Here is a 23,372-nt window from a genome sequence, read left to right as displayed (position 1 = left end):
GTCTTTCCTGCTGGATGGGGGAGCAGCGTGAGGACCCAGAAAGAGTGGCAGATTTGGATCTGTGCTTTGTACACTGCCGCCGGGTCTGGATTCCGAGGACCCCTTCCAGCGGGGTGGCCGTATCAGCCTTTGCTTCTTCACGTGTGACCTAGGAGCTGAGGCCCACTCTACCCCTTCCTGTGGGCCCTTGAAGGGATCATTCTGAATGCTGGGGCTTTGAGAAATGAGTGGAACCCCTGAATTTGAATCGGCCCTTGGCCTCCAGCATCCTTAGCCCTCGACAGACAGTGCACTGTGATCTGTAGCTCCACCCAGTTAGATGCTGTGTGTCACCTCCAGCTCCATGAAGCAGCTCCTGGGCAGGCTACGGGAGTCGGCAGCCCCCTGCCCCACTGGCCCGGCCTTACCAGCAGCTGCGGAGATGGCGCGCCGAGGTCAAGTGAGGTCAAGTGATCTCCCACGGCCGGGTGTCTCTGCCTGCGCTCGGCACTGTCCCTTGGCTGTGGGTTCAGTGGGCTATGAGAGACCAGGTTCTCCTCTGCCTTCCTCCCTGCCTTATTTCTTCCCTCCTTCCATCCCTTTTCCTGCTGCCACCTCTTCCTCCTTCCTTTCCTACCATTCCGACCACACCCACTACCCAAACAAATCTTTTTTGTTTCTTTTCGACTTCTGTGACATTTCTGTAACATCTGACACCATTATCCCTCTTTCCTTAGCATTTTATAAATTACGTGGTCCTTGCTTTTAAAAATCCTTCCTATCGACCGCTAGAAAAATGCAAATCAAAACAACACTGAGATTCCATCTTACTGCAGTGAACACTCATCACGAACAACGAAACAAGACAAGACAAACAACAAATGCTGGTGAGGTTGTGGGGAAAGGAATGCTTCCATATTGTTGCTGGGAATTTAAACTACTACAGCCACTATGGAAATCAGTGTGAAAATTCCTCAAAAAATTAAAAATAGATATCCCATTTGACCCAGCCATACCTCTCCTGGATATTTTCCTGAAGATTTAAAGATATCCTATGGGAGTGATCCATGTACACCCCTGTTTATGGCATTGTAGAAGTATACAAAAGGCCTCTGAACAAGTGAACAGATGAGGAAATCATGGTATTTATTCACTAAGGAGCACTACTCAGCTATAAGGAAGGATTAATTGGAGACATTTGTAGGAAAATGGCTGGATCTTGAGATCATAATGCTAAATGAAAAAAAAAGACATAGAAGGTTTAATGTTGCATGGTTTCACTTATATGAGAAAGCCAGCATTAAATAATTAACAGGGCAAGATGCAAGGGAGATGGAAGGTAACAGGGAGGCGGACTGTGGGGATGGGAAGAGGGTCAGGAGTGCAGAAGGGGACAGGATGGCCAGGATGAAGGGGGAGCAAGTGACCAAGATGCTGAATCTGTGTGTGCTAACTCACCCAGGTGACTGCAGTTATTATGCATATCCTAAAGCACATACTGGAAATCAAGCAATCCTGTCTCTGGATCTTCCTGGCCTTATTCCACCATTTCAGAAGTCAGAGGTGGCGTGGCCACCTTTTTCTGTTTGGTCCACCTTTAACCCCTTTATCCCCTGGGCAGTTCCTGTACTGCTGACCCCTCCGCCCGCAGCTGGACGGAGAAGCCGGTTCCTGGTCCCATCCGCTGCAGAGTGGTGAGGCTCTGTGCACCCTGCGAGGCAGTGATGAGAGGTGTGCTGGCCAAGGGGACAGGAGGTGACCCCTCTGCCCTGGGGGGCCTGCGGGACGAGGCCTCACCCGCCTCAGAGGAGCCTCTGGGAGCCAGGGCGCCGGGGTGGAAGCACCTTCTATTCTGGGCCGCGGAATGGAGGATTTATTGCTCTCTCTGAGACGGCTGGAGGCAGGCGGGGTGCCTTGCTGGCTGGCCCCTGGGGCTGGCGGCACGGGTGCTGCTGTCACTCCGGTCCAGCACTGACCCCAGCCAGGGAGTGGCTCCGCAGCACCCGGAGCAGCCGCAGCTGACCCCGACTTAATGGGCCCACGATGTGGGTGTTCAGGGCTGGCTCTCCGGCGGGCTGCTTCCTTTGGAGCACAATCAATATTTATTAAAGATCCGGCCCCCGGGAGATGGTGGCTGCACAGAGGCCCTCTGTTGAGCCAGCCGGCCGGTCATTCATTAACCAAGCCCGGCAGCCTGCCCACCGCGAGGTATATGGCAAGGTCATTAATGAGCTAATCTGATTTAACTCTTCCAAACAGAGGCCCGGGTCACGGGGTCACTCTCTCTTCCCAGCATTGTGCGACCCAGCAGGGGCTGGGGCGAGAGGACCCGCAACCTTCACTCCAGAAGAGAGAAAAGGTTATGCGGAGGAGCAGGCAGGTGCTAGGAAGCTGCGCCCCTGGGCTGGGGAGGAGGCTGGGGAGGACAGCACCATCCTCACCATGTCCTTCAAGCCCCTCTAGCTCCTGCTGTCGCCTCCTGAGAGGACAGGGTCAGCATAGCCTGGGCTGACCTGCATGGGTGCAGGATTCCAATCTCAGCTCCACCAACTTGGGGGTGTAGAGTAAGTCCCTTCATCTCCGTGCCTCAGTTTACCCATCAGGGAACCAGAACACTGGTGCCCACCTGCCAGGAGCTTCGAGATTCAAAAGAGGCAGTGGAAGTAAAGCTTTTAGCTCTGTAGCTGGTGTACAGGAAGCTCTTAAACATACATAATGTCAGAAGGAAAAAGCTGAGTCAGGTCCTAGTGTCCTTAGCCTGTTGGTCCCTTAAGAACCCACTCTGACCCCCAGGACTTCTTCTCCTGTCCTTCAGCCCGGGCCCTACTCCAAGGCGAGCATCTGCCGGTCCTTCCGTCCATCCGCCTGGGTCCTCTTCTACCCCAAAGTACAGAGGCTGCCCCAAGGGCCTTGGCTTCGAGGGCTGCTGCCTGCCACCCTTCCAGAATGACGGTGCGTCCAAACCCGGTTCTTAGTGTGGCTCACCCACCCGGGCAGTGCTCATCCTAGTCCGCGCCCACCTCCCTGGGAGACACAGGGTCATGGTTGTGTTGCAAATGGAAAGCAGGGAACAGAGGTGAATTTGCACTCGGCCCTGAAGTTAAGAAGTGGCAGAGGCAGCTGAGCACCAGCATGGATATCAGCTCCCAAGCCTGCTGAGCCTCTCCCCCTGGCTTGTTCAGGGCCTGCTCTGGAGGGCGATGGGGCTGGGGACCACCAGAGGCCCTGTTGGGGCTTCTTGGGCCTCTCCCTTCCACTTGTGCACTCGGAGGCTTTGCAAACCTCTGTGGATGTTCGCCTTTTGGTTTTTTCCGCCGAGCAAGGCCCGGTGGCCCAAGTCCTCTGGCGCCCTCTGCTGTTCACTTAGGAGGTGCCCATGGGCAGGGCTCAGCCCAGCAGGGCAAACAGGCTTCAGTGAGCCTGGAGTAAAGGCAGTTCAGGCGCTGCTGCCTATAATCCCTGCACTCTGGGAGGCTGAGTCAGGAGAATAACAAGTTCGAGCCCAACCTGGGAAGTTTGGCGATTTAGTGAAATCCTGGGTTCAATCCCCAGCACAACAAACCAAGCAAACAAATCAGGTGTCTTTGATGAGAGAGAAAGGGAAACTGTGGGGCACTGGACCTGAGGGCTGAATAATGTAGTGGCTAGAGGTAAGCCAGGAAGTAAGCTGGCTGTGCTGCTGGCATCAGGTCCCCTTTGCTACAGCACTGAGTTCCCCAGTGATGGGAAAGATCGCCTGGATGCAGTGCACGCTGGGGATAAAGACACCAAGGCGCTGAGAGATGAAACACGAGCACGCGCTCGGCTACACAGGCAGGTGAGGGACCCACATTCTAGCTCTGGGGGACACTTTCTGCTCTCTTTTCCGCGCAATGATGAACAAGGCAGACCAGGGAATTACGCATGTGTGTGTACGTTTGCATGGTTATCTGCTGTATAATGAGCTTAAGTCAGCAACGGGCCAGCTCCGAGACGTGGTCGTATAGGTCAGGCTGCTGCGGCCGACTTGTTTGTGTATTACCCCCCTGATGTTCCTGCCAGGACAAAACTCCCTAACAGAGCACATCTGTGTTCAGCAATGCCTGACTGAGTAGATTACAGGTCTAACATCTCCTGCGGCTTACAGGTGAATAACAGCTACTATGTGCCTAAACCATCCTCAGCAGATCACAGCTATTAGCTCAGTTAGGTTCTTACCATTTACTACTCTGCAGTGCCATTGTCACCACTCTGCAGACAGGAAGACTGACACCCAGTAACTTGTCTTCATGCTGCAGATAGTGAGGGCAGACACAGGATTGAAGCCCAGCCCATCTGGCTCTGTGGCCAGGCTCTTCATCACTGCTAGCCAGGCTTCCCTGAGATAAATGGGAACCAGCTGTGGGTTAGGGACAGAGCCTGGCTTCCCCAGAATGCCCTGAGCTATGGCTATTAGGGTCAAGTTTAGAGACACAAACTATCATGTAAAATAGCATCCCTGGACTGAGATTAAAGAGGTAACCAGATAGCCTTTTCTTCAACCAGATGAAGAAAAGGGAGGCCTTGTCCTGCACTGGAAAGGGTGTAAACTGGTGCAGCCATTATGGAAAACAATAGGGAGCCTCCTCTTAAAGAGCTACCATATAGTCCAGCTGTCCTACTTCTGGGAACATACCTACAGGAAATGAAATCTGTATTTCAGGAGCTTTCTGAATTCCCACATCTATTGCAGCATTATTCACAGTAGCCAGGATATAGCAACAACTTAAGGCTCTGTACTTCTGGGTGAATGGATAAAGAAAATATGGTATATAATGGAGTATTTATTATTCATTCATCAAGAAGAAGGAAAGCCTGCCATTTAGGATTGTATAAATGAACCCTGGAGGCATTATGCTAAGTGAGCTAAGTCAGATCCAGAAAGACAAATACTGCATGATCTTACTTATGTCTGGAATCTGAAAGTCAAACTCATAGAAGTAGACAGTTGGATGGGGGCTGCCACGTGCTGGGAGAAGAGAGAAATGGGGAGTTGCTGATAAAGGTTACAAGATGAATAACTTCCTAGGGCCTAACACAGAGCATAGCATCAGCAACTTAATAATAATTAAATTGTTGAGATAGAGCTGAAGTGTCCTCAACACACACGCACGCACGCAAAATGGTAACCACACGACATAATGGGTATGTTCGTGAACTTCATTGTGGGAACTATTCCACGTTATATGGAAAATCGTTACATTGTACATCTTAAATGTATGCTTTTTTATTTGTTAATTATACAGAAATGGAAAAATGGAAATAAATTTTAAGAAGAGCATCCCCAGCACTTTCACCTGCTTAGGTTGCTCTCTCTTCTTCAGGACTTTCCCACATGGCCAAATATTTACACTTACTATTGCTTACTTGCTGTCTCCCTCCAGCACCTGGCTCACAGGAGGTCTCAGTACCTGCTTGACCCCTGCCCTTGGAAGTTTAGGGTCCCTAGGTCAGAGAATGGTGCAGCCAAGGGGGTGCAGGATGCCCAGGAAGCGAGGCCTTGGGGTTTACCAGCCACACATAACACGGAGGAGGGGGACGGCCCCTCCATCCTGGTGGGTGCTGTCCTTGAAGCGCTTCCAGGGCGATGCTCTGGAGTCCTCGAAGCACTTCCGGGAGATGCTCCAGAGACAGGACGGGTCTCTGTGGAATTTGGGCCCTGGCTGTATGGAGTAGCTGACCTTTCCCAAGTGCTTTGGAGGCCATCTCCAGGGCTGACAGCACTCACCGTGCAGGGCAGATGGCAGACTCACTGAGAAAGGAGGCTTGGGGACACAGTGAGGCAAAAAAATGGGAAGCCAGGTTCCAAGCCAGGTGGGTGCTGTGGAGCTGAGTCACTCAGCAGCTGGGAGCAAGGAGGTCCAGGCCTGGACCCCACCTGTCCCTTGGTCCCCTCGCCTGGGAACGGGACGGTAACCAGCCCTACTTCCAGTGCCCTGGGGAGGACCGCAGGACCGGGTCATGTGCTGGGGGGGGGCAGCGCCTGCTCAGAGCCGTCCAGGGGAGTTGGAGCTGTGATTCTCTGCAGTGCCTGCTCATGTCGCTGCAGGAGGCTCCAGAGCCAGCCCCTAACCAGGTGGCTCTTTCGTCTCCCCAAAAGAGGCAGGGTGGATGTGGGGTCTAGGCCAGAGCCTGCAGAGTCAGCCAGGCCCACAACTGAACCCCACCTCCCCAGCCGACCCACGGTGTGTGTGTGTGCAGTTGGTACTGGGAATTGAACCCAGGACCTTCACACTGACCTACATTCCTATCTATTTATTTTAAATTTTGAAACAAGTTCTCACTAAGTCACTGAGTTAACCAAGCTGGGCTTGAACTTGCAATTGTCCCTGCCTCAGCCTCCCAAAGTGCAGGGATTACAGGTGTGCACACCATGCCCAGCTCAGGATAGATTTGACTTAGGTCTTAACACACGTTCCGGAATCTAAAAGGATCTTTTTTCAGCATATAGCTCATTGCCGATTAACCTCCTCCCGTCTTCTCCCTCCTCTCCTTCCACCCTTTTGTACTGATATTTAGGACATCTCAAGACTTTGTCCTTATCAGCCACTTAACTCTCTGTACCTCAGTTTCCTCACCTGTAATGCGGGGGTATCAAGAGTTCCCACCACATAGGCAGTCTTCAGGACAGTGTCCCGTGTTAGTTTCCACCATTGACTGGGCCAATAGAGACCTTGAGCAGCTGGGATCTACGGAAACGAGGCTGGACAGGGACTGTGGAGCACCGCGGAGAGGGGCTCTCAATCCCTATTTCCGGGAGCGCAGTCAGCGCTAGTCCCGTCTCCCACCTGGGTCACGGCGGCGATTCCCAGCCTGACCACGAGGTGGCAGGCACGTTCCTTCCTGGCCACTGAGTGGGGGAAGCTTCCTGGGCCTGCAGCCTCCTTTCCTGTAGGCCTCAGGGCACAGGCCCTGGAGCCTGGCAAGGCTTCCAATCTTTGCCGTTCTTTCTGTTGTTGCTCATCGCCCTTTACAGAGAAGGACCCGAGCCGCTACCCAGAGCACATGGCTCCAGTCCTGCTGGAGCTTCACCCACACTACCCTGGTCCCTGAGCATCCCGGGACGGCATCTTCTTCCTTCCCTCCGGGTCTCCCTCTGGGGGACCCCACCCTGCAGGGCATGAGCTGAGCCCCGCTCTGCTCCGTCTCCTCCCACACCGTCCTGCTTCCGAGCAAGGCCGCAGTGTTGGGTATCCCGAGGCATCTCGAACCCCATACTGCCTGGCTCTCGGCTTCAACTGGGGCTTCCCACTGGCTCGGGGATCAGAAGACTTGGGGTTCCTGGGCCTTCGGGAGGGAGGGAGACTCGTGATGATGAGACTCGTGATGTGAGATGGGGTCTCAGAGTCCCTCCTGGGGCTAGGTGAGGTATTCTGCTGCTAAATGCAGTCAGGGAAGATTACTGTGCTGGCTGAGGGAGGTGAGTTTGAGATAACTCGGAACATCTGCAGGAGGGCGGACGTGCTTGATATCGTGGACACTTGCTTTCCAAGCTGCTCACTCACAGTGACTTGGGGCTTCTGTGGAACCCCACCTGCTGTGCGCGGAACTGCCTGGGGGCCGAGCCTGGGTCTTTGGCCTCGTCCTGCCACTCAGCACAGGACCCTGCCCTTCTTGTTGCAGTGCCTTGGTTCCCAAGGACCATCCAGGAGCTGGACAGATTCGCCAACCAGATCCTCAGCTACGGGGCGGAGCTGGACGCGGACCACCCGGTGAGCGTGGCCTTGGGTGGGCCGGGAGATTCTATCTGTCCTCTCTTCTCCTTCTCCGCGCCTCCTCCCACATTCTCAGCTCCGAGAAAGGTTTGTTTACTCGGTCAGCAAGCAATTACTGAGTTTCTGCTTCTGTGCCTGCCGGTGCCAGTGCCGGGGAAGCAAGGAATAACAGGACTTCATTGTCAGGGTGGTTATTGTTGGAACACATAGGAATCCCTGTCTAGGAACCTCATCATCTCTATGTCGAGCACATGCACGCTGGTTCTGTCCGCTTCTGGGGTTTACCCGAGAGGCCTGGGAAGGAGCAGACTGTGTTCCAGCTCTGCAGCTGCCGGGGGCAGAGTGGCGGAGACGGTGGGGTTGAAAGCTGGGCTGTGATGCTCACAAAGAGGGGGCTCCGCACAGCATCTGGGGCCTGGGGGTGGCGCTGGGGCTCTGGGTCCTGGGTGGCTCAGACTCCAAAGGTCTCCTGCACTAGCTGTGGACTGAGGGTCCCTGGGCAGGGAACGTCCCCCACCTCAGGGGCTCAGTGAGGATGGGGCGGAGGTGCCCGGGGCTGGGCTCCTGTGCCCAGCGGCTGTTTGCATTTTCACGTTGGGCTCAGCTGGTTCAGTGCAGAGCGGCACCTGCCCGTCACCGGGCGTCCGTCCTGTCCCCGCCGCGGTCCTGATGGTGACCAGGAGCTTGCTCCTTCCAGGAGGCAGAGCGGAGGGGTCCCCAGCACAGACAGGCGCGTGGAGGCCTGGTGAGGACGGACAGCTGCCTCCCGGGCTCCCCGACCACCTCTGGCTTCTGGACTCTCCCTCGCCCTGGCCCTGGGAACGGAACTCCGCTGCGTCCGAGGACTCCTCCGCCAGTGCTCAGGGAAGCTGAGGGCCCTGCACAGACCCAGAGGGGCTTCCCGGGGCCAGGCCGGCCAGGTCTCCTGCCCCCAGACTCCGAAACAGGAAAAACCAGCCCTTACCACTCTCTTCTGAAGTAATAATTTTTTCCCTTAAGTTCTTTTATTGGTGCATTTTAGGTACACAGTACGCTTACTTTCATCATTGGGTGTTTGTACCTGTACATGATGTATCTTGGTTCTTACTTTTCCCCATTCCTTGTGCGCCCTTCACCCCCTCCACCCTTCCCTATTTACATAGACTTCGTTTCCATTTTTTTCTATTCTTATAATTTTTCCTTTCCCTTCTTTCCTTTCCCTTTCCCCTCCCACTTCCCTACTCCTTTGGACCTTTTCCTATCGCAAATTATCAATTATTCATTTTAATCTTTTTAATCCTTATTTACACTTTCAGTTTCTCACACTAGAGAAACTATTTGGTATTTACACTTGTGTCCTGTTTATTTCACTTAAGAGTATGGCCTCAATATGCGTCCATTTAGCTATAAATGTCTCTAGTCTCTCGTTCTTTATGGCCGAGTAGTACTCCATTTTATTAAAAAACCACATCTTCTTTAATCCAGTCTCCAATTGATGGGCACTTGGGCTGTTTCCAAGCTTTAGCTATTACAAACTGGGCTGCTATGAACATGGGTGCACCTATATCACTGTGGTATGATTCTTTTAATTCTCTGGGGAAGATCCCCAGCAGTGGAAGAGCAGGGTCAAATGGGACTTCCAGTCCTAGTTCTTTGAGGTATCTCCATACTGATTTCCACAGTGGTTGCACCAGTCTACACTCCTACCAGCAGTGGAACAGGGTTCCTCTTTCCCCATAGCCCCGCCAGCGTTTGTTACTGGTTGATTTCCTGATAGCAGCCATTCTTTCTGGGGTGAGGTGGAGTCTCAGTATTCTAAAGTAATAATTATGTTTGAGTCCTCTCTCTCTCTCTCTGTCTCTCTCAGTACTGGGGATTGAACCCAAGGCCTGCACACTGAGCTGCACCCCAGCCTATAACTGCTTCATTTTGAGGCAGGATATCTCTAAGTCTTTAAGGTGCCCAGGCTGGGCTTGCATTTGGAACCCTCCTGCCTCAGCCTCCCAAAGAGCCATTGCCTGCTAAGCGGCTCCCAACAGTGAACACACAGGTGGCTTCTGGTCCCTACTCTTAGGATGATCTTGGAAAGCAGCCTCCCTCCTGTGCCTCTTCATGTGACCCTTGGTGGCTTCCTTGAATCTTAGCTGTGAAGCTAAACCAAATTACCCCAAACCAAGTACAGACGTACTTATGGCTCCTGACATGGATTGGGCCATAAATACTCTGTCTCCCCCAAAGCAAAGTAAAGCTGGGGGACTTTGGTCTCCATCTACCTTCCGGTGCCGACTCCTGTGGAGCCCAGGGTGGCAAAGTCCACTGCAGGCAAAGCGCCGATGTCCCCTTAACCTGCTCTGTCCAGGCCCGAGATCCTTCCTTGGAAAGCGGCCTGCCGGACCCTTCCCCGGCCGTGGCCCTGATCAGCAGGACCTTGTTCCTTGGCACCCCCTCTTCCTTCCCTGGCCTGTCCTCCAAGGGCCGCCTGGTTCCCTGCTGTTTGGGGGCAGGAACGTTTCCTTCCCGTCAGACCCACGCAGCTTGGCCCTTGTGTTCTCTGGAATTCATTTCTCTTTCCCAACCCAGGCCGTGGCCTTGGCTCCCTGGCCTGTCTACACCATGAACTTTATCATAAAATCACAACTTATCAGGTGCATGGGAGCTGCGCCAGGCTCACTCTGTTCCTTGGGCTTCTGCTCAGGTCCCCAAGGGCCAAGCACGAAGCAGAGCCTCCTGCCACTCGGCCCCACAGGCCAGGCCTCAGGTGCAACCGGCCCAGGACAGGCCGGGCCTTGGGGCAGGGACTGTTCCTTACAGGAGGACCCCGTGTTCTGCCCGTCACCTCGACAGCACAAGCGCTTCCTCACTGATCCCGTCCTTGGCAAGAGGCACGATGTTTGGTCACATAGCTTACATCTGGGGCCTGCAGAGCAGCCCTCGGAGAGAGGAGTGGGGAGAAGGGCTGACCCAAACCCGGGAGCAGCTGGGGGTCAGAGCCTCAGACTTCAGCCAAGTGGAAGCATGAAGCGAGCCGAGCGACCTCCTGCCTGCACCCCTCCGCCGCAGTCTCCCTGCCTTCTTCCTCCATCCACACCTTACACGGTGGTGTAGCGACTACCGTTTCCTGGGCGTGGGCTAGGAGCCAGGCACCCTGCAAAATGCTCAGCCTGTGCTCTTTAATTTAAATGTTGATCACCCCCTGCAGATGAGGAGGCCCAGCCACAGAGGGCTGTGCGCCTCTTGTCTATGGAACAGTTCCGGCCACCTAAAAGGACTGAGTTGAAACCGGAGCTTCAGAGGCTGAATCCAAGCGGGTGTTTGATTCCATTTCCAAAGCTGACCCTGCCGGGCCCTTTCCTCAAGATGCTTTTCCTTTGCATCCCACTTGTTCTTTCCCACGGGCAGTCTCTGTCCTCTTCTAAGGGCCTGCTCAGGGGTCTCCCTCCTGCAGCCTGCCTGCCTCCTGTGTCTGCCGCGGGCTGTGGTGATGATCTCAGGGTCTCAAACACTCAGCACAGGCCGGAAATAAACTCACTTCTGGTGACTGTCACCTCCTGGGAGGCACGAATACACACACAAGTGGAAGAGTCTAGAGCGTGTTTCCCAGACTGCAGCCTGTGGAAAACATCCCATCATCAAAGAGCAGAAGCCGTGCTCTGTGGCCCCGTGGGAAGCATAGACAATCCCATATCTCATTAGGGGCTTTGGTAAGTCATCCAAAATTAAAGTCGATTTCACCTGAGGTCCCTCATGCTTCCTTGCCCGTAGAAGCCCCTTTTCAGCCATGTTATAATGCTGGTGTGCAGGTAGAGATTTCAGTAGGAAGTCTGGAATGTGCATAAGGCACAGCAGGTTTAAGGAGTTGGCACCAACGTTACTGTGGACCGCCGCCTGGTCAGAGAGGACTTCCAGAAAGGGCAAACCGAGCAGGGCTCTCTGGAGATCACAGCAGGCCAACCATTATCAAGAGCCCGGCTGCACAGCCAGCTCAGTGGGGACAGCCTGGCAGCGTGGCTCAGTGGGGCCGCGCTCCACATAGCACTTGGGCTGTCTCCTCCTCCAACCCCGAAGAGTCCTCTCCAGAGGGGAAGTCACCCCTGCGGGACACGACCCACACATCCGGTCACTCAAATTCCACTGAGTGGAGCTCAGCCACAGGGCCACTGGGAGAGAGATTTTTGCACTTTGAACAAGTGAGGCAGGGCAGAGCTTGGGCAGCACCAGCGACTTCCCTCCTCAGCCCCAGTTCCCCGTCCGCACTCATCTGCCGCCTGTGCCTGTGTGTAGGGTAAAGATCTACCCTCCAGGGGCCTCTCAGTCACCTCTGCCCTTCTGTGTGTATTTCCACTGCTTGATTCAAGTCTCTTAAAGGACGTTTTAACCCCCCGAGGTACAGGCATTGAGTTCCTCTGCTCAGGAGCGAATTCCCCAGCGACAAGGCTGCTTTTGCCTTCTCGCCTTCTGCTTCCTCTCCTCGCCTCCCTGCTCTACCTGAAGCCCTTCCACAGTCCATCCCGAGACTCGCTAGAGATGCATCATCCTCAGACAGTTAAGGACACACAAGTTACCGTAAGCACCTGGCAGAGAGCCACGGGGGCCGTGACGGAGGGAACTGCCAGTGAGGCAAAGACGCTGGGAAGAAACCCCAAGACCCCACTGGGTCTGCCGCCACCCAGAACAGAGCGCTGGAATAGACAGTGGGAACCGTGGCACGGGGACTAACATCCCATCAGGCAGTGAGGCCACTACCATGAGAGCAGCCCTGCCCGCCAGACAGAGACTGTGCATCTGGACCCTGAGGTATCTTGTGACTTACCTACCTTCTCCACCAGCTGCCTGAAGAGTCCTGGTTAATAAGTGGTAAATATGTTTCCCTGTGGCCTACAGTGAACTTCTGAGAAGATGACCGAAGGTGACACTGAAAAGGAGCAGGCCCATTTTCTTTTACCTTTTTGCTGAAGTTTTGCATCATTTTCTTAACAGTTCCTACTCCAGGGGATGGCTGAGAATGCCCCGTGCTGCTGACCAAGTTCTTGTGTTTAGTCCTTATTGACGGAGAGGAGAAACAGGTGTACTGGAGGGGAAACCGATAAGCAAGGGAAGTCACAGAAAGCCTCTCACGAAGCTGTTTTCTGTCACCGTGGAAGCAGCAGGCAGGAGCTTGTTCACCCAGGAGCTTGGGGAAGGGGAAGCCCTGGTGTGTTTGGAGGGTTGGAAGGACCCTGGTACAGGGCACCAGCGGGCAGGGTCAGAGGCAGAGACATAGCTGGATCGAGCAGCACCTCAAAGCTGTGCTGAGGAAACTGGGATGGACTTGGGAGCGTGGCTGACAAAGGCGACATCCTCACCCGCTGGGCTGCTGAGTCCCTCGCTCGGGTGGAGTTGGTGGCAGTAGGGCTGCGGAAGCCACTTGCAGGGCTGAGGGAAGGGAAGCCAGGTGGGAGCAGCTGCAGACGTCCAGCAGGGGGCGGCAGAGGCAGAGAAGGTGGGCAGCAGGTTCAGGGAGAAGGCCACACAGGTGGAGAGGTGGGGTGGGCAGGCTCGGATCTGGATCCCTGCAAGTGAAGGGCGCATGGGCCAGAATAAAAACGAGGCGCCGGAGGGCATGGGCTTGGGTGGCCGGTACCCAGTTCTCTTTTGGAGCAGGCTCCGGGTCTTGCTGGTATTGAGCAAGCAGGCAGCAACAGGACAACGAAGGAAGGGGCCTGTCGCCTCCAGGCTTCCCTGGCCAGGGCTCACAGGGCGGGATGTGGGCACTTGGTGGTACCAGTGCGACCCCTCGTGGCCTAGCACCCTGCTCTCCCAGTGACCAGATGAGATGTAGGGAGTGAGGTAAGAATTCACAGGTGGCGCTGAAGAGGCCCAGAAGACTCTCAGGCTCCTGCTCAGTTTGGGCGCATCCTTCTGGGGATCTGAGCCAGGCTCCCCTGTGCGCGGCTTTCCCCCACTGTGGCGCCCAGGTGTCACTGTTTGCATGCCCGCTGTGTGCTCAGAGTCTCATCCGGCACCCTGTCTGTATCACTCAAGCCACACGACCCTGCGCAGTCGCCTGACTCGAGAGCTCATCCAGGCAGAAGGAGGCGAAGGCCGTGTGAGGTGAGTCGGCCTCAGTGAGTGACACAGCGATGTCCCACAGCGGCCCGCCTGACCCCGACAGTGTGTCTCTCTCCTGAGTCGCCAAGGCAGGGGTCCCTGAGGTTTTGCCTCAGCTGGGATATCAAGAAATGAAGAACTGAGTACCTCAGTCTAGAAGAATCCTCAGAGGACCTACTGATAGACCTCATAGCATTATATTTTCCCCAGAACCTCCCGTCCACACATGCAAACACATCACAACCCCAAGACAGAACTGAGCCAAAGGAAAAGGGCTCCAGGTGGGCTCAGGAGATGTCGCCGTTTTGCATCTTGCAGAATTCTCCACACTTTCCCTCCTTCCCTCTTCCTTGTCTCCTTCTTTCTCCACCCCATCACCAACAATATATTTCCCTGTCGAAACATCCTTGGTTACATGCAGCAACAAAAATTGCTGCTATTAGTCTAAATCGAGACAGGGTGATCAGTCATTCCCAACCGCAGCCTCCTTCAGAAAGCATTTTGTATGGATGGCCACAGAGAACTCGTGGTCACCTGGCAACCGGAAGATGCAAGGACAAGTCCCCACCAGGCTGGGCTTCAAGGCCAGAGCTCTGTTCCCCCATTGGAGACAGAGAGGGCAGGAGTCCCCGTGGTTTGTTGGCCGGGGTCCGTACAGTTGACAGTGAACTTCCTAGAAACACAGAGCTGGAAAAGACCATGGTTAGCAACTCTCCTGTACGGAAGCACACGTGGTATGTTATTCATGCATGCTGTATTTCCCTTCTGCCTCTTCCCCAAAATGATTCAAGATGGATTTTAATATTATTTTGCTTTTTCCCCAATTATTAAAGAAATCCACGTTGGCAACAGAAAATCTCAGAAGCATAAATAGTACCGAAGACTAAAACAATTGTCTGGCCCATTCTTCCCACACCCCGAAAGTAGCATTTGTCAGAGTTTGGTATATTCCTTCCACCCTCTGTTCTGTATATTTGTATATTCCCTCCGCTGTAGTTGATGCCAGACACACGGTTTGTATCAAGCTTTTGTCTTCATGCATGGAAAACCTTAAACCATGTAGACAAGACACAGAAAAGATGAGCAGAGCCACTGGGGATTCAAAGGGGTCCAGGTGTGAAGTGGGGTCTGCTGCTTCAACTCTCAGATCTCAACTTGCCAGCTGGGTGGGACCAGGGCACCTCAAGGTGCTAGATCTGTCATGAAGGACCCTTCTGTGAATAAACCATGAGGCTTCACTGTCCACCTTTCCAGATCAAAATACAGAAACAAACATTCTGCCAGCTGTCTTGAGTGGGCAAAAGCAAGAAGTAGAAAGAGAAGGCCAGGGAGGGATTTATACCCCTCCAGGCCACGCCCCCAGCTACCTGCCTCCAACTAGGCTCCGCCTCCCCACAGCTCATTGGCTCTAAACTGATCCATGGACTAATCAGCACACTCTAGGATCCAGTCACCTCTAAAAAGCCCCACCTATGAGTGCACATGGCCTCTGGGAGACATCCTCAATCCAAACCATAATGATAACAGGCACCAAATCTATATTTAAATTTAGAGTTTTGAATGCAGAGTATGAAACTGTGGACATATAAGTTTTCTTTATTTTGACCACAGACTGGTTCTTAAAAGGTGCGTTAGTGCTGCTTGAAACCCAATTACGGGGCCCCATTTTCTTACCACAGGGCACCAAGCCAACCTTCCTTCACCCAGGAGAAGGGGAGCTGGACTGAGGCTCCCAGGTCTCTGCTTCCTAACTGTCCCACTTCTGTTCAGTCAGAGCCCCAAGAAAGCACTGGGTTATGCCGTGTAACAACCATGTCACAGAAGATTTTCAAAACTAAATAATCACTTACTGTAACTGGGATTGGGGTTTGGAACAAGAAACATAGTAATTTTATTTAACTTTCTAGTTTGAAACATTTGGATTTTTCTATTTCTCCAAATTCATCCTAGGAAACCAACTTTCCCCCTTTCTTTTTCTTCTTCCTTTTGACGAGTGCATGGAGTTCTTTTTGTGGGCCAAGTTCTCTGCCACAGATTTCTTAGTTGAAACAGTGTTGCATAAATACTTTGACCTCTGGTTCTTTGGAATTACTGGTTGACCCTGAGATAATGAACCATTGACCAACCCAGACACCCAATCAGGCAAACAAAATAAAAGAAGTATTTCAAAACCAGGGAATATTTGTCTTTTTAGTAGACTCCTCTCAATAATGTGCTCTGTGATACAAGCCTGACTTATTGGTGCCCTAATGATTCGTTCATGGGTAGGAGGGTTGGGGACAGAGAATTCAACCTCAAGGTATTGGGTGAGCTGGAAGGGAGCAAAGCCTCGTTCTGCAGTGGTGGGCCCGGCTCGTCTCAGGAAAATCTAGACCACAGTAAATATTTTTGGGAAATTCTCTTTTAATCATCGTGGTCATGCCTGACTCAGGATATGCCCCGCCCGCCCCAAACACTTACAGATACACTTGGCCCCTTTTCACTTGGAAGTGTGCTGCTTGGGAGTGGTTGGGGAGCCTGCCTGTTGGCCTCAGAGAAGAAACCGTTGTCATCCTGTTCGTTTCCTGAGTGGACTGCTCCCGTGGGTGAGCCCCTGCCAGGCTGTAAAGGTTGACAGTTACTGAAGTGCAGCGGGGAGACCAGAGAACTGGGTGATCCCAAGCCTGGGCTCTCCTCTACTCCGACTGCACTTCTCTGAGCCTCTGTTTATTCTGGAAAGAAGGAACTAATCCTATCTGACAATACATGACAATCATAAACTAAAATAACCAACGTAATTATACACTTTTATAAATAAATTAGAAATAAAATAATTTCCTAGCACATATCAGTTGGTACATAGTAGGTGCTCAATAAATGGTGACTTGAAAAATTGCCATAGCTGTGAGCATATATACGATTGTCTATCAGGAAGTTAGGAGGCAGCCACTGGCCAGAAAGTAAGTGGATATTCATCATAGATGTCTACCCTACTAATTCTGCCTGAGCAGGTGTGGAGTTAGAAATGCTGTGGATGAGATCTCTTTCAGGCAAGGGCACTTGGAACCTGAAGGCAGGGAGGGTTTCACTGAATGGAAGGCGTTGCTCAGGATGGGTGGCTCACAAAGCCCGGTAGGGGTGCTCTCATCTTATGATGAACTGAGACTTTTATTTTATATTTTAAAATACGCTGCTGTACTCCCAGTTCATATTTCAGAGCTCACCCTGCACTGAATGGAAGTTGTATTTTTATTTTAACGAGACCTCCTTCCTAATCAGGAGAAGGGGACCCTCACAGTCATCACCCGGAAGCCTCCATGTGAGCCCTGGTGGAGAGGCCTGGCCCTCCCTCTAAAGCCTCGAGTGACCAAATACCTGCTCTCTCCTAGGGCTTCAAGGATCCCGTGTACCGAGCGAGACGGAAGTACTTTGCTGACATTGCCTACAACTACTGCCAGTGAGTCTTGCCTACTGGGGAAAAGAGACAGGGGCGCCAGAATGCGTGGTCCTTGCTCTAGGACACTAGGATGGAAGGCACCAGCGTGGTTCATCCAGCCTTTAGGCAGAAAGAGAGAGGGAGAGGGAGAGAGAGAGAAAGAGAGAGAGATTAAGCCGTCCCTTTAATAACATGTGTTTAAAAAGCTGCTGCTAGACAAAACAAAATTACCCACTGTGCAGGGGCCCAGATTCCTCCCAAGCTTTGTGGTCTAATTATACAACATCTGAGGTAATTATAAAAGGCTTCAGTCCCAAATGAAACCACTTCTGCTCTTCTCCACATTGAACCAGGAAGAAGGAAAAAGAAAATCATTTACATTCGAGAAGGGTCTGGCTGCTCTACTGGAATAATGAACCGTGGCAGTTTCAGGCCAGCCGGGCTTCAGTGTCCTTCTTTCATTGGGCCGACCCGGCTGCGAAGGGCAATTTTAGGGTGCTTCTGTTTTTTCTCTTTGGGTCCTAGGCTCCTCACTACTCTATTTTAGCCAAAAGAAAATGCAGATATCAAATACGTTGTTTGGGAAGAGACTCTCTTGGCTATTTTGGGTTCTTGGGAACTCTCTAAGTCAATGTTTGGGGACACCTCCCCTTGTTTTAGGGAATAAGAAGAGACATAGTCAGGAAGGAACTCAGGATGACCCCTCTGTCCCCCCTCTGCCCCACAGAGAGATCGTCTCAGCAGCCGTATTCATCCCCTCCTCACTGTGTGTCTGAGGCTTTGCTGACTGCTCTGCAGATATTTAGTTAGGCTTAATAAGAACTCATCACCTTTCAAAGGTGGAAACTAGAGCTTATGAAGGCTCAGTAGCTTGCAAGGTCATGTAACAATGCGGCGACTGCATTAGGTTCTAAGTCCTTTTATCTCCAGTCATTGTCAGCCACTCTGAGGGTGTCTGGTGACTGCAGACAGAGGCAGATCCAGGACTCTGTCTCCTTCTCTCTAGGGCTCACCGTCCTCTGTAAGGGCCTCCTTTTCAGGCACTGGCCTCTCTGTCTTGGGGATGGACCCCAGCACCTCTAGGCTGACCTCCCAGCCCAATCAGGAGTTCTGCCACTGAGTCCCACAGGCTTGACAGGGACAGGAGCAGCTCTCAGCCAATCCCTGTGGCCAGGGAAATGAGACTCTCTGATTGATCAAGTTTGGTCATCTGATCACCTGTGGGGCTGGAGTGGAGCTTCCTGGTGTCTGCACCTCATAATCTGACGGGGAGGAGGATGCTGTACTGGAAGAAGAGTTTTCGGGTCCTGGGAATTACAAATATCAACCAGGACGACATCTTGATGCCCAAGATGCAGCTATTTCTTGAAATTTGTTCCAAATTATCAGATGCCTTTCTTTTTAAACGAGAATCGGTTATAATGATAGTGGTCAGTTATCCAGTGGTTATTATTGATCAGTAATAACAATGTTAGGAGCCTTATCCATAGCATTTCCCTTGGCCTTGTCCACCCCCCTGCAAATGGTATTTATTATTAGCCTATGTCAGTGCGGAGACTGAGGCTCAGAGAGGTTTACCAAATTGTCTAAGCCCACACAGCTGGGAAATGGCGCGGCTAAATGTTGAACCAGCCTCTGACTATTTCCAGAGCCTTTTTCTCCTCCTCCATCAGCACTTGGTCCTGAAATAACCATGCACGATCAGGCAGGAGCTCACCTAATGCTCATTCACAATCTCTTTTGGCCACCAAAAGATTCTGTGAATCATCTTGCTTTCCATTCCTAAACAAAAATTTGTCCTTTCCTCCTCATCCCTGCCCACCTTTCTGTGGAGGACAACAGTGACTTTGCTCTCATGGCCTCAGATGAGCTGTAACTTTGAAAGGGTAGGAGGGCCTCGCTGGGAGCCTGAGCCATCATTCTGGGATAAACAGTCCCACTTTGTGCCGGACGCTGTGTCCTCGGAGAGGCACAAGGCCTGCAGCTCCAGGAGGTCCCTGTCTCTGGAGGCCAGGCTGCGTTCGGTTTTTATGTGTTCTCCCTGTTCGGAACTCAGCTCGGGACCTTTCAAAAGAATGACTTAGAGTATAGTTGCTACTTTCTGCCTGGAGGGTACCTGCCTGGCCCCCGAAGGAAAGTGTATGGGTGTCCCCCTGGGTAAACACTTGGGGAGTCAGAAGAACAGAAAGGCCAAGGGATTTCCCAAAGGAAGAGCAAATCCTCAGTGTACCCAGCGAGCTGAGAGTGCCTATCACCATTTCATCAGATTACTCTTGTACCAGGGGGAACCGAGACAGGGTTTCCTGCATCCAGAAGTGGGGCTTTCCTCTCCCGAATAACTTTCCCACACCTGTTTGTGCCCATGTCCCAGTGGGCAGCCCATCCCCCAGGTGGAGTACACAGAGGAGGAGAAGGAAACGTGGGGGATGGTTTTCAGGACCCTGAAGTCCTTGTATAAAACCCACGCCTGCCACGAGCACAACCACATCTTCCCACTTCTGGAAAAGTACTGCAGCTTCCGCGAGGACAACATCCCCCAGCTGGAGGACGTTTCCCAGTTCCTGCAGAGTGAGTCCGGGGCACGGGCCCTGCCAGGAGGGGCGGGTGCTGGCGAGCGAGAGTCGGCGTTTGTGGAATTGTAGAGCTGAGCCTCCCCCACCCCGTGTGCTCTGCTGGCCCGCTCTGCGCCTTTGCACCTGTGGACCACGTGGCCACGGAGCGCACAGCACTTCCGGGCAAGACACGGGGGTGACCAAATATCTGGTGAGTGTTTAGTTGTTGTTTTTTTAAATTTACAGGAAAAGACATATTTCCATTAAACCTCTCAACATACTCTGCCTGAACTCTGAACACACTTATCCCATCGTTCCTGGCAATGTTTTCTTTACACTGAATCTTGTTTTGTTTTTTTTGTTTTTATTATCCCGCATTGCTGGGGATTTAGCCCAGTGGCACTACGCTTGCCTCGAACGTGCAAGGTCCTGAGTTTGATCCCCGGTACCAAAATCAATCAAGTAATCAATAAATCATCCCTCATAGGTATTTTCTTTTCTGTCAAGAAGGTATTAGCTCAGCAAAATCCCAACAATCAGCAGACTCATGCTGGCCATGTATTTGTGCCAGGAAGAGTGACGAAAAGCAGGGAGACAGAGCAGGGCTTTACAGAAATGAAGGATTTCCTCAGCGTCACATCTGTGCAGAGCTGCAGGGCTCTGGGCTAAGACACCAGGAAACTCGAGGGAGGGGAGTGAGACTGGAACTGGGGTACATGCAAGAGGCCCCCACATCGGGGAGAACGAGGGGATAAGTGTGCTGTAAGTAGGGGTCTTCTGAGGGGAATTCACGGCAACGTGTGTGTTTAAAATTTTCAATTTAAACATTCACCATATTTTTGATCACACCTTACAGGAACCAAAGCAATGATGACTTTCTGAAGAAAGTCAGGTTTAGAAAAAGCTATGTGGTAAAGCTGTACGGTCAGGATGGACTTCCTGATGTCTCACCCCTTGAGTAAGGGGGTGAGTGGCTTTCACAGGGCGGGGCCACCACGCAGCCAGGACAGAATTCACACCTGGACCTGGAGAGAGAGGGAGGGCGGGAGGTGATTTACACCGAGAGCACCGGCTTCCTCCTCACGAGCTGGGGAGACTGAGGCCCAGGGAGAAGGCAGAGCTGGCCCTTCCTCACTCCTCCAGTCCTCTTCACACTGCACGCGGAAGTGGGGCACACGCGCTGGGCCCTAAGGGACAGCAGCGGAGCTCGATGTGCAGCTGCGGCGCGAGGGCGGGGCTCCGCCGAGGCCCTTCCTGTTCCTGCCTCTTCTGGTGCTTGGTCCGTCCCAAAGCACGATGAGAAAACCAAGGCTCGCAAATGTGTGACTTACCTGAACTGCGTCAGCCACTGGAAACCCGCGGGGCAGAGGCTGCACCCTGCCTGCTTGGTGCCACAGCCTGAGCTCCCGCAGCCCGCGCCCCCTGCTGCTGGACCTGGCTCTGCAGGATGGGCCTTAGCTGCTGCTCCTCTTTGCTCCCAAGCTTGTACCGGCTTCCGCCTGCGGCCCGTGGCCGGCCTGCTGTCCTCGAGAGACTTCTTGGGCGGCCTGGCCTTTAGAGTCTTCCACTGCACACAGTACATCAGACACAGGTCCAAGCCCATGTACACGCCGGAGCCGTGAGTACCATCCGCTGTCCTCTCTTGCTCCCGGAAAAGGGTTTGGGTTCATGCAGGCTGGTGCGCAGGACTCTGCCCGGATGGATGGATGGATGGATGGATGGATGGTAGCAGTGGGAGAGGAACTCACCTACTCCTGGGGTTTTCTCTCTGCGCTTGTGCCACATTCGGACACAGATCCGGGCACCCTATGAACCAGGGCACTGGAGGCCAGAGGTCCCCCTCAAGTTTCCAAGTCAGAGCTTTGCCGTCTGCACGGGGAGGGGCAGAGCACACCCCACAGCCGTTATCTCAGACCCTGCTAAGCGCACATCTGGGTTGTGCCAGCTGCACCTTGCCCAGACTGTGTCTTAGCTGGAGTTGGACAGAGGCTGGCCACTCTGCTTCCGACCTTGGGATCCAGCCACTTCCTTAGTCTGGCAGAAATTTATAAAATAAAACACAACAGGGTGCCCCAGATCATTTCCCCCCTCCCCAAGTTCCCTGCTGCTGATCAGAAAAGAGCTGCCCCTAATGGTGGGGGCAGTGACAGTGTTAAACACGGGTGGCTGTCTTTCCTGACTGCTGGTCTCCATCCAGACCAAGAGCAGTGTGAGATCCCACTGGGGATGCTGAGCGTATTGCGTGTCCCCGGTAAGTCTTGACTGAGGAGAGGACTTGAGATGGGAAGGGCTCGTGTCCGAGGCTCACTTAGGTGCCTGTGGGATGCTCGTGGCACAGGTGGCTCTTCCGTCCTGCCCCCCTCCCCCCGCGGCTCCCAGGACGACGCTGCTGCAGCTCTGCCTGCTGTCTTCCAGGGACATCTGCCACGAGCTGCTGGGACATGTGCCCTTGTTTTCAGACCGCAGCTTTGCCCAATTTTCCCAGGTATGGAATGGGGCTTTTTAGCCTCGGGTACAGAGTGGGGCCCGGGGAGCCTCCCCCCACACACAAAGTGAGAACCGGGTCCAGCTCTGAGACTCCACGCAAGAAGCACATGTGTTTCTGTAGGGACAGCTGCATGGCGCTCCAGGGCGCTTGGCTTGCAGCTGGTGAACGGCTCAGCCTGGGAATGAGATGCGTGTGGTCCAGTCTGCAAATCCCACCTGGCTACCAGTGAGCGTGTGGGGGCCTCTCCACGCAGGAAAGTCTTTCTGACCTCCATGCAGAAGCCCTTTGCCTTCTTCTGCGATCTCCTAGGACTTCCCTCCCCACTGTCTCAGGGACTTTGTCTCTTTGAGACAGGGTCTTGCTATGTAGCTCAGTTCAGGCTGGCTGCACACTCACTCACAGAAATCCTCCCGCTTCAGCCTCCAAGTGCTAGGATTACAGGCGTACACCACCATACCTGGTTGTCTCCTCAGGGACTTTTCCACTTTCTACTTTGTCAGCCAGTCCTTTGTGCATGTACAAGGATGGATCAAACAATACCTGGTATTTATCAGGTATGATAAAAACTATGGTGAATACTGCTGTTGGGTGCCATCCATCAGAAAGGCCGCTCAAGCCTTACATACATTACATACATGTCCTCTGTCCTCATCCACCGTATTCACCAGATCTGGCACCGTGTGGCTTATGGCTCCACCAAAGTCAAAATGACCATGAAAGGTAAATGTTTTGGAACAATTCTGGACATCAAAGAAACCATGACAACACAACTAAAGACACAAAAGAGGACTTGTAGAGCTGCTTTAGAAAGCAGCAAGAAAGCTGGCATAAGTGTGTTCAAAGCAAGGGATAGTATTCTGAGGAGGATTCATGGCAATGTGCTTCTTACTGTAAAAAGTTTTTAAATTTTAAAAAATTCACAGTAGTTTTGGTCACATCTGATATTTGAATTAAATAAGATGATGTTTACTGAGAATCCAAAGCCAATAATCTTACGTATAGTTGACAAAATAAATAGGTAGATAAATAAATAAACAAATTTCTCATCCCTGCCATCAAAGCAGAAACCTAGACCTGATTCACCTTTCACATAGTGAGCAAGCTACCTGACAGTGCTTTGGGATGAGAAGAAAGATTCT

General features: G+C 52.7%; 1 protein-coding gene across 7 annotated transcripts in view; it reads left to right on the top strand.

The window, feature by feature from the left end:
- Nucleotides 1–23,372, top strand: part of Pah (phenylalanine hydroxylase) — a 70,358-nt gene that overhangs the window by 35,583 nt on the left and 11,403 nt on the right. For 4 of the 7 annotated variants that reach the window (XM_087192718.1, XM_004844840.4, XM_004844841.4 and 1 more), the window contains exons 4-8: nt 7,621–7,709; nt 17,147–17,214; nt 19,565–19,761; nt 21,228–21,363; nt 22,161–22,230. In XM_087192718.1, the coding sequence (XP_087048844.1) occupies nt 7,621–7,709; nt 17,147–17,214; nt 19,565–19,761; nt 21,228–21,363; nt 22,161–22,230 (560 nt within the window). Of the gene's footprint in view, nt 1–7,620; nt 7,710–17,146; nt 17,215–19,564; nt 19,762–21,227; nt 21,364–22,124; nt 22,231–23,372 lie in introns of all 7 variants that reach the window. The other 3 variants (XM_021258406.2, XM_021258407.2, XM_021258405.2) reach the window with 1 other exon arrangement.

This window comes from Heterocephalus glaber, unplaced genomic scaffold (assembly GCF_053883595.1).
Source record: "Heterocephalus glaber isolate CG9 unplaced genomic scaffold, H.glaber_assembly_v1.0 deba00001572, whole genome shotgun sequence".
NCBI lineage: Eukaryota > Metazoa > Chordata > Mammalia > Rodentia > Bathyergidae > Heterocephalus > Heterocephalus glaber.
The sequence above is the reverse complement of the archived record's forward strand: the minus strand, read 5'-3'. Positions and strand labels throughout refer to the sequence as shown.